Source organism: Oncorhynchus gorbuscha, linkage group LG24, assembly GCF_021184085.1.
Source record: "Oncorhynchus gorbuscha isolate QuinsamMale2020 ecotype Even-year linkage group LG24, OgorEven_v1.0, whole genome shotgun sequence".
Lineage (NCBI taxonomy): Eukaryota > Metazoa > Chordata > Actinopteri > Salmoniformes > Salmonidae > Oncorhynchus > Oncorhynchus gorbuscha.
In genome coordinates this window covers 61,659,249-61,671,748 of record NC_060196.1, presented here as the reverse complement: position 1 = coordinate 61,671,748, position 12,500 = coordinate 61,659,249, and the positions used below count along the sequence as shown (strand labels likewise).

Below are 12,500 nucleotides of genomic sequence, written 5' to 3'. Positions count from 1 at the left end.
GCCCATTGGTTAAGAGAGAGGAAGGTGATCATTGCCAGAGTGAGCCCATTGGTTGAACAGCAATCATGAGGATTGCTGGTTGCTAGTTGAGAACACCTTTATTTAACCAGGTAGGCTAGTTGAGAACACCTTTATTTAACCAGGTAGGCTAGTTGAGAACACCTTTATTTAACCAGGTAGGCTAGTTGAGAACACCTTTATTTAACCAGGTAGGCCAGTTGAGAACACCTTTATTTAACCAGGTAGGCTAGTTGAGAACACCTTTATTTAACCAGGTAGGCTAGTTGAGAACACCTTTATTTAACCAGGTAGGCCAGTTGAGAACACCTTTATTTAACCAGGTAGGCTAGTTGAGAACACCTTTATTTAACCAGGTAGGCTAGTTGAGAACACCTTTATTTAACCAGGTAGGCTAGTTGAGAACACCTTTATTTAACCAGGTAGGCTAGTTGAGAACACCTTTATTTAACCAGGTAGGCTAGTTGAGAACACCTTTATTTAACCAGGTAGGCCAGTTGAGAACACCTTTATTTAACCAGGTAGGCTAGTTGAGAACACCTTTATTTAACCAGGTAGGCTAGTTGAGAACACCTTTATTTAACCAGGTAGGCCAGTTGAGAACACCTTTATTTAACCAGGTAGGCTAGTTGAGAACACTTTTATTTAACCAGGTAGGCTAGTTGAGAACACCTTTATTTAACCAGGTAGGCTAGTTGAGAACACCTTTATTTAACCAGGTAGGCTAGTTGAGAACACCTTTATTTAACCAGGTAGGCTAGTTGAGAACACCTTTATTTAACCAGGTAGGCTAGTTGAGAACACCTTTATTTAACCAGGTAGGCTAGTTGAGAACACCTTTATTTAACCAGGTAGGCCAGTTGAGAACACCTTTATTTAACCAGGTAGGCTAGTTGAGAACACCTTTATTTAACCAGGTAGGCTAGTTGAGAACACCTTTATTTAACCAGGTAGGCCAGTTGAGAACACCTTTATTTAACCAGGTAGGCTAGTTGAGAACACTTTTATTTAACCAGGTAGGCTAGTTGAGAACACCTTTATTTAACCAGGTAGGCTAGTTGAGAACACCTTTATTTAACCAGGTAGGCTAGTTGAGAACACCTTTATTTAACCAGGTAGGCTAGTTGAGAACACCTTTATTTAACCAGGTAGGCTAGTTGAGAACACCTTTATTTAACCAGGTAGGCTAGTTGAGAACACCTTTATTTAACCAGGTAGGCTAGTTGAGAACAAGTTCTCATTTGCAACTGCGACCTGGCCAAGATAAAGCATAGCAGTGTGAACAGACAACACAGAGTTACACATGGAGTAAACAATTAACAAGTCAATAACACAGTAGAAAAAAAGGGGAGTCTATATACAATGTGTGCAAAAGGCATGAGGAGGTAGGCGAATAATTACAGTATTGCAGATTAACACTGGAGTGATAAATGATCAGATGGTCATGTACAGGTAGAGATATTGGTGTGCAAAAGAGCAGAAAAGTAAATAAATAAAAACTGTGGGGATGAGGTAGGTGAAAATGGGTGGGCTATTTTCCAATAGATTATGTACAGCTGCAGCGATCGATTAGCTGCTCAGATAGCTGATGTTTGAAGTTGGTGAGGGAGATAAAAGTCTCCAACTTCAGCGATTTTTGCAATTCGTTCCAGTCACAGGCAGCAGAGTACTGGAACGAAAGGCGGCCGAATGAGGTGTTGGCTTTAGGGATGATCAGTGAGATACACCTGCTGGAGCGCGTGCTACGGATGGGTGTTGCCATCGTGACCAGTGAACTGAGATAAGGCGGAGCTTTACCTAGCATGGCCTTGTATATGACCTGGAGCCAGTGGGTCTGGCGACGAATATGTAGCGAGGGCCAGCCGACTAGACCATACAAGTCGCAGTGGTGGGTAGTATAAGATGCTTTAGTGACAAAACAATTTAGTGGCCTTGTGGAGTGATGCTAATGCTGACCAACTCAGTGGCCTTGTGGTTAGTGTTGCTAATGCTGGACCAATTTAGTGGCCTTGTGGAGTGATGCTAATGCTGACCAACTCAGTGGCCTTGTGGTTAGTGTTGCTAATGCTGGACCAATTTAGTGGCCTTGTGGTTAGAGTGTTGCTAATGCTGGACCAATTTAGTGGCCTTGTGGAGTGTTGCTAATGCTGGACCAATTTAGTGGCCTTGTGGTTAGTGTTGCTAATGCTGGACCAATTTAGTGGCCTTCTGGTTAGAGTGTTGCTAATGCTGGACCAATTTAGTGGCCTTGTGGAGTGATGCTAATGCTGACCAATTTAGTGGCCTTGTGGTTAGTGTTGCTAATGCTGGACCAATTTAGTGGCCTTGTGGAGTGATGCTAATGCTGACCAATTTAGTGGCCTTGTGGTTAGTGTTGCTAATGCTGGACCAATTTAGTGGCCTTGTGGAGTGTTGCTAATGCTGGACCAATTTAGTGGCCTTGTGGAGTGATGCTAATGCTGACCAACTCAGTGGCCTTGTGGTTAGTGTTGCTAATGCTGGACCAATTTAGTGGCCTTGTGGTTAGTGTTGCTAATGCTGGACCAATTTAGTGGCCTTGTGGTTAGTGTTGCTAATGCTGGACCAATTTAGTGGCCTTGTGGTTAGTGTTGCTAATGCTGGACCAATTTAGTGGCCTTGTGGTTAGAGTGTTGCTAATGCTGGACCAATTTAGTGGCCTTGTGGTTAGAGTGTTGCTAATGCTGGACCAATTTAGTGGCCTTGTGGTTAGTGATGCTAATGCTGACCAACTCAGTGGCCTTGTGGTTAGTGTTGCTAATGCTGGACCAATTTAGTGGCCTTGTGGTTAGTGTTGCTAATGCTGGACCAATTTAGTGGCCTTGTGGTTAGTGTTGCTAATGCTGGACCAATTTAGTGGCCTTGTGGTTAGTGTTGCTAATGCTGACCAACTCAGTGGCCTTCTGGTTAGAGTGTTGCTAATGCTGGACCAATTTAGTGGCCTTGTGGTTAGTGTTGCTAATGCTGGACCAAGTCAGTGGCCTTGTGGTTAGAGTGTTGCTAATGCTGGACCAATTTAGTGGCCTACTGGTTAGAGTGTTGCTAATGCTGGACCAATTTAGTGGCCTTGTGGTTAGTGTTGCTAATGCTGGACCAATTTAGTGGCCTTGTGGTTAGTGTTTGCTAATGCTGGACCAATTTAGTGGCCTACTGGTTAGTGTTGCTAATGCTGGACCAATTTAGTGGCCTTGTGGTTAGTGTTGCTAATGCTGGACCAATTTAGTGGCCTTGTGTTTAGAGTGTTGCTAATGCTGGACGAATTTATTGGCCTTGTGGTTAGAGTGTTGCTAATGCTGGACCAATTTATTGGCCTTGTGGTTAGTGTTACTAATGCTGGACCAACTCAGTGGCCTTGTGGTTAGAGTGTTGCTAAAGCTGGACCAACTCAGTGGCCTTGTGAATGCTATTTGGCTCTAACAGAGAACGAATACCTGACCACTGTGACTGACCCAAAATTAAGGAAATATTTTGACTATGTACAGACTCAGTGAGCATAGCCTTGCTATTGAGAAAGGCCGCCGTAGGCAGACCTGGCACTCAAGAGAACACTTTTTCAGTTCTGCCCACACGTGTTCTATAGGATTGAGGTCAGGGCTTTGTGATGGCCACTCCAATACCTTGACTTTGTTGTCCTTAAGCCAATATGCCACAACTTTGGAGGTATGCTTGGGGTCATTGTCCATTTGGAAGACCCATTTGCGACCAAACTCTAACTTCCTGACTGATGTCTTCAATATAACCACATCATTTCCCTCCCTCATGATGCCATCTATAAGTGCACCAGTCCCTCCTGCAGCAAAGCACCTCCACAACATGATGCTGCCACCACCGTGCTTCACGGTTGGGATGGTGTTCTTCAGCTTGCAAGCATCCCCCTTTTTCCTCCAAACATAACGATGGTCATTATGGCCAAACAGTTCTATTTTTGTTTCATCAGACCAGAGGACATTTCCCCAAAAAGTACGATCTTTGTCCCCATGTGCAGTTGCAAACCGTATTCTGGCTTTTTTATGGCGGTTTTGGAGCAGTGGCTTCTTCCTTGCTGAGCGGCCTTTCGGGTTATGGACTCGCTTTACTGTGGATATAGATACTTTGTACTTGTTTCCTCCAGCATCGTCACATGGTCCTTTGCTGTTGTTCTGGGATTGATTTGCACTTTAAGCACCAAAGTACGTTCATCTCTAGGAGACAGAATGCATCTCCTTCCTGATCGGTATGACGACTGCGTGGTCCCATGGTGTTTATACTTGCATACCATTGTTTGTACAGATGAACGTGGTACCTTCAGGCGTTTGAAAATTGTTCCCAAGGATGAACCAGACTTTTGGAGGTCTACAATTTCTTTTTGAGGTCTTGGCTGACTTATTTCTTTAGATTTTCCCATGATGTCTAGCAAAGAGGCACTGAGTTTGAAGTTAGGCCTTGAAATACATCCTCAAGTACACCTCCAATTGACTCAAATTATGTCAATTAGCCTATCAGATGCTTCTAAAACCATGACATAATTTTCAGGAATTTTCAAAGCTGTTTAAAGGCACAGTCAACTTAGTGTATGTAAACTTCTGACCCACTGGAATTGTGATACAGTGAATTATAAGTGAAATAATCTGTTTGTAAACAATTGTTGGAAAAATGACTTGTGTCATGCACAAAGTAGATGTCCTAACCGACTTGCCAAAACTATAGTTTGTTAACAAGAACATTTGTGGAGTGGTTGAAAAATGAGTTTTAATGACTCCAACCTAAGTGTATGTAAACTAGTTTTAATGACTCCAACCTAAGTGGATGTAAACTAGTTTTAATGACTCCAACCTAAGTGTATGTAAACGAGTTCTAATGACTCCAACCTAAGTGTATGTAAACTAGTTTTAATGACTCCAACCTAAGTGGATGTAAACTAGTTTTAATGACTCCAACCTAAGTGGATGTAAACTAGTTATAATGACTCCAACCTAAGTGGATGTAAACTAGTTTTAATGACTCCAACCTAAGTGTATGTAAACTAGTTTTAATGACTCCAACCTAAGTGGATGTAAACTAGTTTTAATGACTCCAACCTGAAGTGGATGTAAACTAGTTTTAATGACTCCAACCTAAGTGGATGTAAACTAGTTTTAATGACTCCAACCTAAGTGTATGTAAAACTAGTTTTAATGACTGTAAACTAGTTTTAATGACTCAACCTTGTATGTAAACTAGTTTTAATGACTCTCCAACCTCACCTGTCATCAAAACCCTGAGTTTTAATGTTCTGAAAAACCTACACTCGATCCCTGATGTCAACAACTACAGTTTTCTTTCTTTTCTCTCCAAAACTCTTGACTCCTTGGTCAGCTCTCCCGCTATCTCTCTCAGAATGTAACTAGTTTTAATGACTCCAACCTAAGTGGATGTAAACTAGTTTTAATGACTCCAACCTAAGTGGATGTAAACTAGTTTTAATGACTCCAACCTAAGTGTATGTAAACTAGTTTTAATGACTCCAACCTAAGTGGATGTAAACTAGTTTTAATGACTCCAACCTAAGTGTATGTAAACTAGTTTTAATGACTCCAACCTAAGTGTATGTAAACTAGTTTTAATGACTCCAACCTAAGTGTATGTAAACTAGTTTTAATGACTCCAACCTAAGTGTATGTAAACTAGTTTTAATGACTCCGACCTAAGTGTATGTAAACTAGTTTTAATGACTCCGACCTAAGTGGATGTAAACTTCCGACTTCAACTGTATACATAATATGACATTTGAAATGTCTTTATTCTCCCGGGTGGCGCTGTGGTCTAAGGCTCTACATCGCAGCGACTAGCCACTCCTGTGGCGGCCCGGGTGCAGTGCTGACCAGGTCGCTAGGGGCACGGTGTTTCCTCCGACACATTGGTGCGGCAAGGCTTCTGGGTTGGATGCAGGTTGTGTGAAGCAGTGTGGCTGGTTTCTGGGTTGGATGCAGGTTGTGTGAAGCAGTGTGGCTGGTTTCTGGGTTGGATGCAGGTTGTGTGAAGCAGTGCGGCTGGTTTCTGGGTTGGATGCACGTTGTGTGAAGCAGTGTGGCTGGTTTCTGGGTTGGATGCACGTTGTGTGAAGCAGTGTGGCTGGTTTCTGGGTTGGATGCAGGTTGTGTGAAGCAGTGCGGCTGGTTTCTGGGTTGGATGCACGTTGTGTGAAGCAGTGTGGCTGGTTTCTGGGTTGGATGCACGTTGTGTGAAGCAGTGTGGCTGGTTTCTGGGTTGGATGCACGTTGTGTGAAGCAGTGCGGCTGGTTTCTGGGTTGGATGCACGTTGTGTGAAGCAGTGTGGCTGGTTTCTGGTTGGATGCACGTTGTGTGAAGCAGTGGGCTGGTTGGATGCACGTTGTGTGAAGCAGTGCGGCTGGTTTCTGGGTTGGATGCACGTTGTGTGAAGCAGTGCGGCTGGTTTCTGGGTTGGATGCACGTTGTGTGAAGCAGTGTGGCTGGTTTCTGGGTTGGATGCACGTTGTGTGAAGCAGTGTGGCTGGTTTCTGGGTTGGATGCACGTTGTGTGAAGCAGTGTGGCTGGTTTCTGGGTTGGATGCACGTTGTGTGAAGCAGTGTGGCTGGTTTCTGGGTTGGATGCACGTTGTGTGAAGCAGTGTGGCTGGTTTCTGGGTTGGATGCACGTTGTGTGAAGCAGTGTGGCTGGTTTCTGGGTTGGATGCACGTTGTGTGAAGCAGTGTGGCTGGTTTCTGGGTTGGATGCAGGTTGTGTGAAGCAGTGCGGCTTGGTTGTTTTTTGTTTTGTTTCGGAGGATGCACGTGCAGTCTGGTTTCTGACCGTTGTGTGAAGCAGTCTCTCCGAGTCTGGTTTCTGGGTTGGATGCACGAGCTGTGGCTGGTTTCTGAGACAAGATAGTAACTACTAACAATTGGAACGAAATATTGAGGAGAAAAAGGGGAAAAGAAAAGAAATGTCTTTATTTATTTATTCTTTTGGAACTTTGTTTCATGTTAATTTTTTCTTATTTTTTCTTATTTATTTCACTTTTGGTTATTGTCCACTTGACTTGCTTTGGCAATGTTAACGTATGTTTTCCAATAAATAATAAATACCAATAAAGCCCCTTGAATTGAATTGAAGTTGCCATTTTATTGAAATTGAATTGAGAAAGGAGGACGGAAGGAAGGAGGGATTTATTTTGATATTTCCATAGAAATACACATTAGTTGTTGTTGCTGTCAAGATGTATTTCTCTCCAGAGGGAGAGGGAGAGAGAGAGAGAGAGAGAGAGAGAGAGAGAGAGAGAGAGAGAGAGAGAGAGAGAGAGAGAGAGAGAGAGAGAGAGAGAGAGAGAGAGAGAGAGAGAGAGAGAGAGAGAGAGAGAGAGAGAGAGAGAGAGAGAGAGAGAGAGAGAGAGAGAGAGAGAGAGAGAGGGAGGGGGAGAGGGAGAGGGAGAGGGGTAGAGAGAGGGTGAGGGAGAGGGAGAGGGAGAGAGGGAGAGGGGTCAGTATTCTCTTTGAAGCTCTCCATATTCTCTGAAGAGGACTGTTGCATAAATTGAAACAGAAAAATAGTGGGAGATGTTGAATCTTCTTCCCCTGAGCTCCCTCATCAGGGTCTATCGAGAGACTAGAGCTCTGCAGATAAAACTACACACACACACCTACAAACACACAGGGTGTACACACACACACACTCTGTCTCTGTCTGTCTGTCTGTCTGTCTGTCTGTCTGTCTGTCTGTCTGTCTGTCTGTCTGTCTGTCTGTCTGTCTGTCTGTCTGTCTGTCTGTCTGTCTGTCTGTCTGTCTGTCTGTCTGTCTGTCTGTCTGTCTGTCTGTCTGTCTGTCTGTCTGTCTGTCTGTCTGTCTGTCTGTCTGTCTGTCTGTCTGTCTGTCTGTCTGTCTGTCTGTCTGTCTGTCTGTCTGTCTGTCTGTCTGTCTGTCTGTCTGTCTGTGTCTCTCTCTCTCTCTGTCTCTCAATTCAATTCAAGGGGCTTTATTGGCATGGAGACATGTGTTAACATTGCCAAAGCAAGTGAGGTAGTTAATATACAAAAGTGAAATAAACAATAAAAATTAACAGTAAACATTACACATACATACATTACACATTCAAAACAATAAAGGCATTACAAATGTCATATATATATTATATTATTATCATGTAGAACATATTATATATATATATATAATATTTCACAAATCTTGCTGCTGTGATGGAACACTGTGGAATTTCACCCAGTAGATATGGGAGTTTATCAAAATTGGATTTGTTTTCAAATTCTTTGTGGATCTGTGTAATCTGAGGAAAATATGTGTCTCTAATATGGTCATACATTGGGCAGGAGGTTAGGAAGTGCAGCTCAGTTTCCACCTCATTTTGTGGGCAGTGAGCACATAGCCTGTTGTCTCTTGAGAGCCTGAGTCTGTACATAGTCAATGCTTTCCTTAAGTTTGCGTCAGTCACAGTGATCAGGTATTCTGCCGCTGTGTACTCTCTGTCTAGGGCCAAATAGCATTCTAGTTTGCTCTGTTTTTTTGTTAATTCTTTCCAATGTGTCAAGTAATTATCTTTTTGTTTTCTCATGATTTGGTTGGGTCTAATTGTGCTGCTGTCCTGGGGTTCTGTGGGGTGTGTTTGTGTTTGTGAACAGAGCCCCAAGACCAGCGTCCTTAGGGGACTCTTCTCCAGGTTCATCTCTCTGTAGGTGATGGCTTTGTTATGGAAGGTTTGGGAATCGCTTCCTTTTAGGTGGTTGTAGAACTTAACGGCTATTTTCTGGATTTTGATAATTAGTGGGTATCGGCCTAATTCTGCTCTGCATGCATTATTTGGTGTTCTACGTTGTACACAGAGGATATTTTTGCAGAATTCTGCGTGCAGAGTCTCAATTTGGTGTTTGTCCCATTTTGTGAAGTCTTGGTTGGTGAGCGGACCCCAGACCTCACAACCATAAAGGGCAATGGGCTCTATGACTGATTCAAGTATTTTTAGCCAAATCCTAATTGGTATGTTGAAATGCATGTTTCTTTTGATGGCATAGAATGCCCCTCTTGCCTTGTCTCTCAGATCGTTCACAGCTTTGTGGAAGTTACCTGTGGCGCTGATGTTTAGGCCGAGGTATGTATAGTTTTTTGTGTGCTCTAGGGCAACAGTGTCTAGATGGAATTTGTGTTTGTGGTCCTGTTGACTAGACCTTTTTTGGGACATCATTATTTTGGTCTTACTGAGATTTGCTGTCAGGGCCCAGGTCTGACAGAATCTGTGCAGAAGATCTAGGTGCTGCTGTAGGCCCTCCTTGGTTGGGGACAGAAGCACCAGATCATCAGCAAACAGTGGACATTTGTTTTTTGCCAATTTTAACCGCACACTTGTTGTTTGTGTACATGGATTTTATAATGTCGTATGTTTTACCCCCAACACCACTTTCCATCAGTTTGTATAGCAGACCCTCATGCCAAATTGAGTCGAAGGCTTTTTTGAAATCAACAAGGCATGAGAAGACTTTGCCTTTGACTTTGTTTTGGTTTGTTTGGTTGTCAATTAGGGTGTGCAGGGTGAAAACGTGGTCTGTTGTAAGGTAATTTGGTAAAAAGCCAATTTGACATTTGCTCAGTACATTGTTTTCACTGAGGAAATGTACGAGTCTGCTGTTAATGATAATGCAGAGGATTTTCCCAAGGTTGCTGTTGACGCATATTCCACGGTAGTTATTGTCTCCACTTTTGTGGATTGGGTGTGATCAGTCCAAATATTGGGGTAGATGTTTTAAGTATAGCCAATCGGAATATGTTGTCTGTATATTTGATCATTTCATTGAGGATACCATCAACACCACAGGCCTTTTTGGGTTGGAGGGTTTTTATTTTGTCCTGTAGCTCATTCAAGGTAATTGGAGAATCCAGTGGGTTCTGGTAGTCTTTAATAACTGATTCTAAGATCTGTATTTGATCATGTATATGTTTTTGCTCTTTATTCTTTGTTATAGAACCAAAAAGATTAGAGAAGTGGTTTGCCCATAGACTCAGGTCTTCCTGGTCTTTATGTTTTTGGTTGGACAGGTTTCTCAATTTCTTTCTTAGATTTTTGCATTCCTCATAAAACCATTTCTCTCTCTCTCTCTCTCTCTCTCTCTCTCTCTCTCTCTCTCTCTCTCTCTCTCTCTCTCTCTCTCTCTCTCTCTCTCTCTCTCTCTCTCTCTCTATCCACCCTATCTCTCTCTACCCTATCTCTCTCCACCCCATCTCTCTCAACCCTCTCTCTCTCTCCACCCCCTCTCTCCTCTCTCTCTCTCCACCTCCTCTCTCTCAACCCCCTCTCTCTCTCCACCCCCTCTCAACACTCTCTCTCCACCCCTCTCTCTACCCTCTCTCTCTCTCCACCCCTCTCTCTACCCTCTCTCTCTCTCCACCTCCTCTCTCTCAACCCTCTCTCTCCTCATTCTGTCTCTCTCTACCCTCTCTCTCTACCCTCTCTCTTTCTATCCAACCACTCTCTCTCTACTCTCTCTCTTTCTCTCCACCCACCCTCTCTCTACCCTCGCTCTCTCTCCACCCCCCTCTCTCTCCACCCCCTCTCTCTACCCTGTCTCTCTCCACCCCCCTCTCTCTCCATCCTCTCTCTACCCTCTCTCTCTCTCCACCCTCTCTCTCTCTCCACCCCCTCTCTCCACCCTCTCTCTCTACCCTCTCTCTCTCCACCCCTCTCTCTCTCCACCCCCTCTCTCTCTCCACCCTCTCTCTCTACCCTCTCTCTCTCTCTCTCTCTCTCCCTCTCTCCCCTCTACCTCTCTCTCTACCCTCTCCACACCCCCTCTCCATCCTCTCTCTCTACCCTCTCTCTCCACCCCCTCTCTCCACCCTCTCTCACTACCCTCTCTCTCCACCCCTCCCTCTCTCTCCTCTCTCTCTCCACCCCCTCTCTCTACCCCTCTCTCTCCACCCTCTCTCTCTCCACCCCTCTCTCTCTCCCCCTCTCTCTCTCCACCACCTCTCTCTCTCCCCCCTCTCTCCCTCTCTCTCCACCCCTCTCTCTCTCTCTACCCTCTCTCTCCACCCCCCTCTCTACCCTCTCTCTCTCCCTCTCTCTCTCACCCCCCTCTCCACCCTCTCTCTCCACCCCCCCCCTCTCTCCCTCTCTCTCAGGTCCCAGATGGGCGTCATGGAACCTGGGTATATTCATCTGTATCCGCTGTGCTGGGGTCCACAGGAACCTGGGCGTCCACATCTCCAGGGTCAAGTCTGTCAACCTGGACCAATGGACACAGGAACAGATACAGGTCGGAGGTCAAACTGGTCATTGTGATCATTTACTAGAGTGAATTTCACAAAATATGTGTGTCTGTGGCTCAACCGTGTGTGTGTGTGTTTTGTGAGTGTGTGTGTGTGTGTGCGGGTAGAGTCCAGTCAGTGTGTGGGTAGAGTCCAGTCAGTGTGTGGGTAGAGTCCAGTCAGTGTGTGGGTAGAGTCCAGTCAGTGTGTGGGTAGAGTCCAGTCAGTGTGTGGGTAGAGTCCAGTCAGTGTGTGGGTAGAGTCCAGTCAGTGTGTGGGTAGAGTCCAGTCAGTGGGTAGAGTCCAGTCAGTGTGTGGGTAGAGTCCAGTCAGTGTGTGGGTAGAGTCCAGTCAGTGTGGGTAGAGTCCAGTCAGTGTGTGGGTAGAGTCCAGTCAGTGTGTGGGTAGAGTCCAGTCAGTGTGTGGGTAGAGTCCAGTCAGTGTGTGGGTAGAGTCCAGTCAGTGTGTGGGTAGAGTCCAGTCAGTGTGTAGAGTCCAGTCAGTGTGTGGGTAGAGTCCAGTCAGTGTGGGTAGAGTTTAGTCAGTGTGTGGGTAGAGTCCAGTGGGTAGAGTCCAGCCAGTGTGGGGGTAGAGTCTAGTCAGTGTGTGGGTAGAGTTTTGTGTAGAGTTATTTTTACTCGTGGGAAGAAGTTTAACTAATGTCTAATTGTGTGTTTGGTAAACAAAGGTGTCAATACATATGGGTGAGGGAATTCAGGGCATTTCAAGCAGAGATCTTCATGCTTCTGCCAAAACTGATATCACAAAGAGGTTTCTTCTTGTCCCTTTGGAAATTTAGATAATGAAACGGTATTTTAGGAACTGCAGATTTCTGCCTGTTTTTACGCATCAATATGCCGTGTTGTCTTCTGTAGATTTCGCTATTGTGCCCTTGTTGACAGTCTGTTTGATTAAAAAGCTATTTTTGTTTTGGTGTGTAGTGAGTCTCTTTTAGGACGTGGGATCAATCAGTTGCGACTTCAGTCTTCTAGACAGTCGTGTATAGTTTTAGTGCCCCCCTTGTCCTCTGGTAGGATGACTACAGTCTTCTAGACAGTGTAGTCGTGTTTTAGTGCCCCCCTTGTCCTCTGGTAGGATGACTACAGTCTTCTAGACAGTGTAGTCGTGTTTTAGTGCCCCCCTTGTCCTCTGGTAGGATGACTACAGTCTTCTAGACAGTGTAGTCGTGTTTTAGTGCCCCCCTTGTCCTCTGGTAGGATGACTACAGTCTTCTAGACAG

The 12,500-nt window shown here is 44.7% G+C and overlaps 1 protein-coding gene across 2 annotated transcripts in view; it reads left to right on the top strand.

The window, feature by feature from the left end:
• The window catches only part of LOC124012061 (stromal membrane-associated protein 2-like), a 55,859-nt gene that overhangs the window by 24,363 nt on the left and 18,996 nt on the right, over positions 1-12,500 (top strand). For both annotated transcript variants that reach the window (XM_046325435.1, XM_046325436.1), the window contains one exon: positions 11,135-11,268. In XM_046325435.1, coding sequence (XP_046181391.1) covers positions 11,135-11,268 — 134 coding nt within the window. The remainder of the gene's footprint in view (positions 1-11,134; positions 11,269-12,500) is intronic.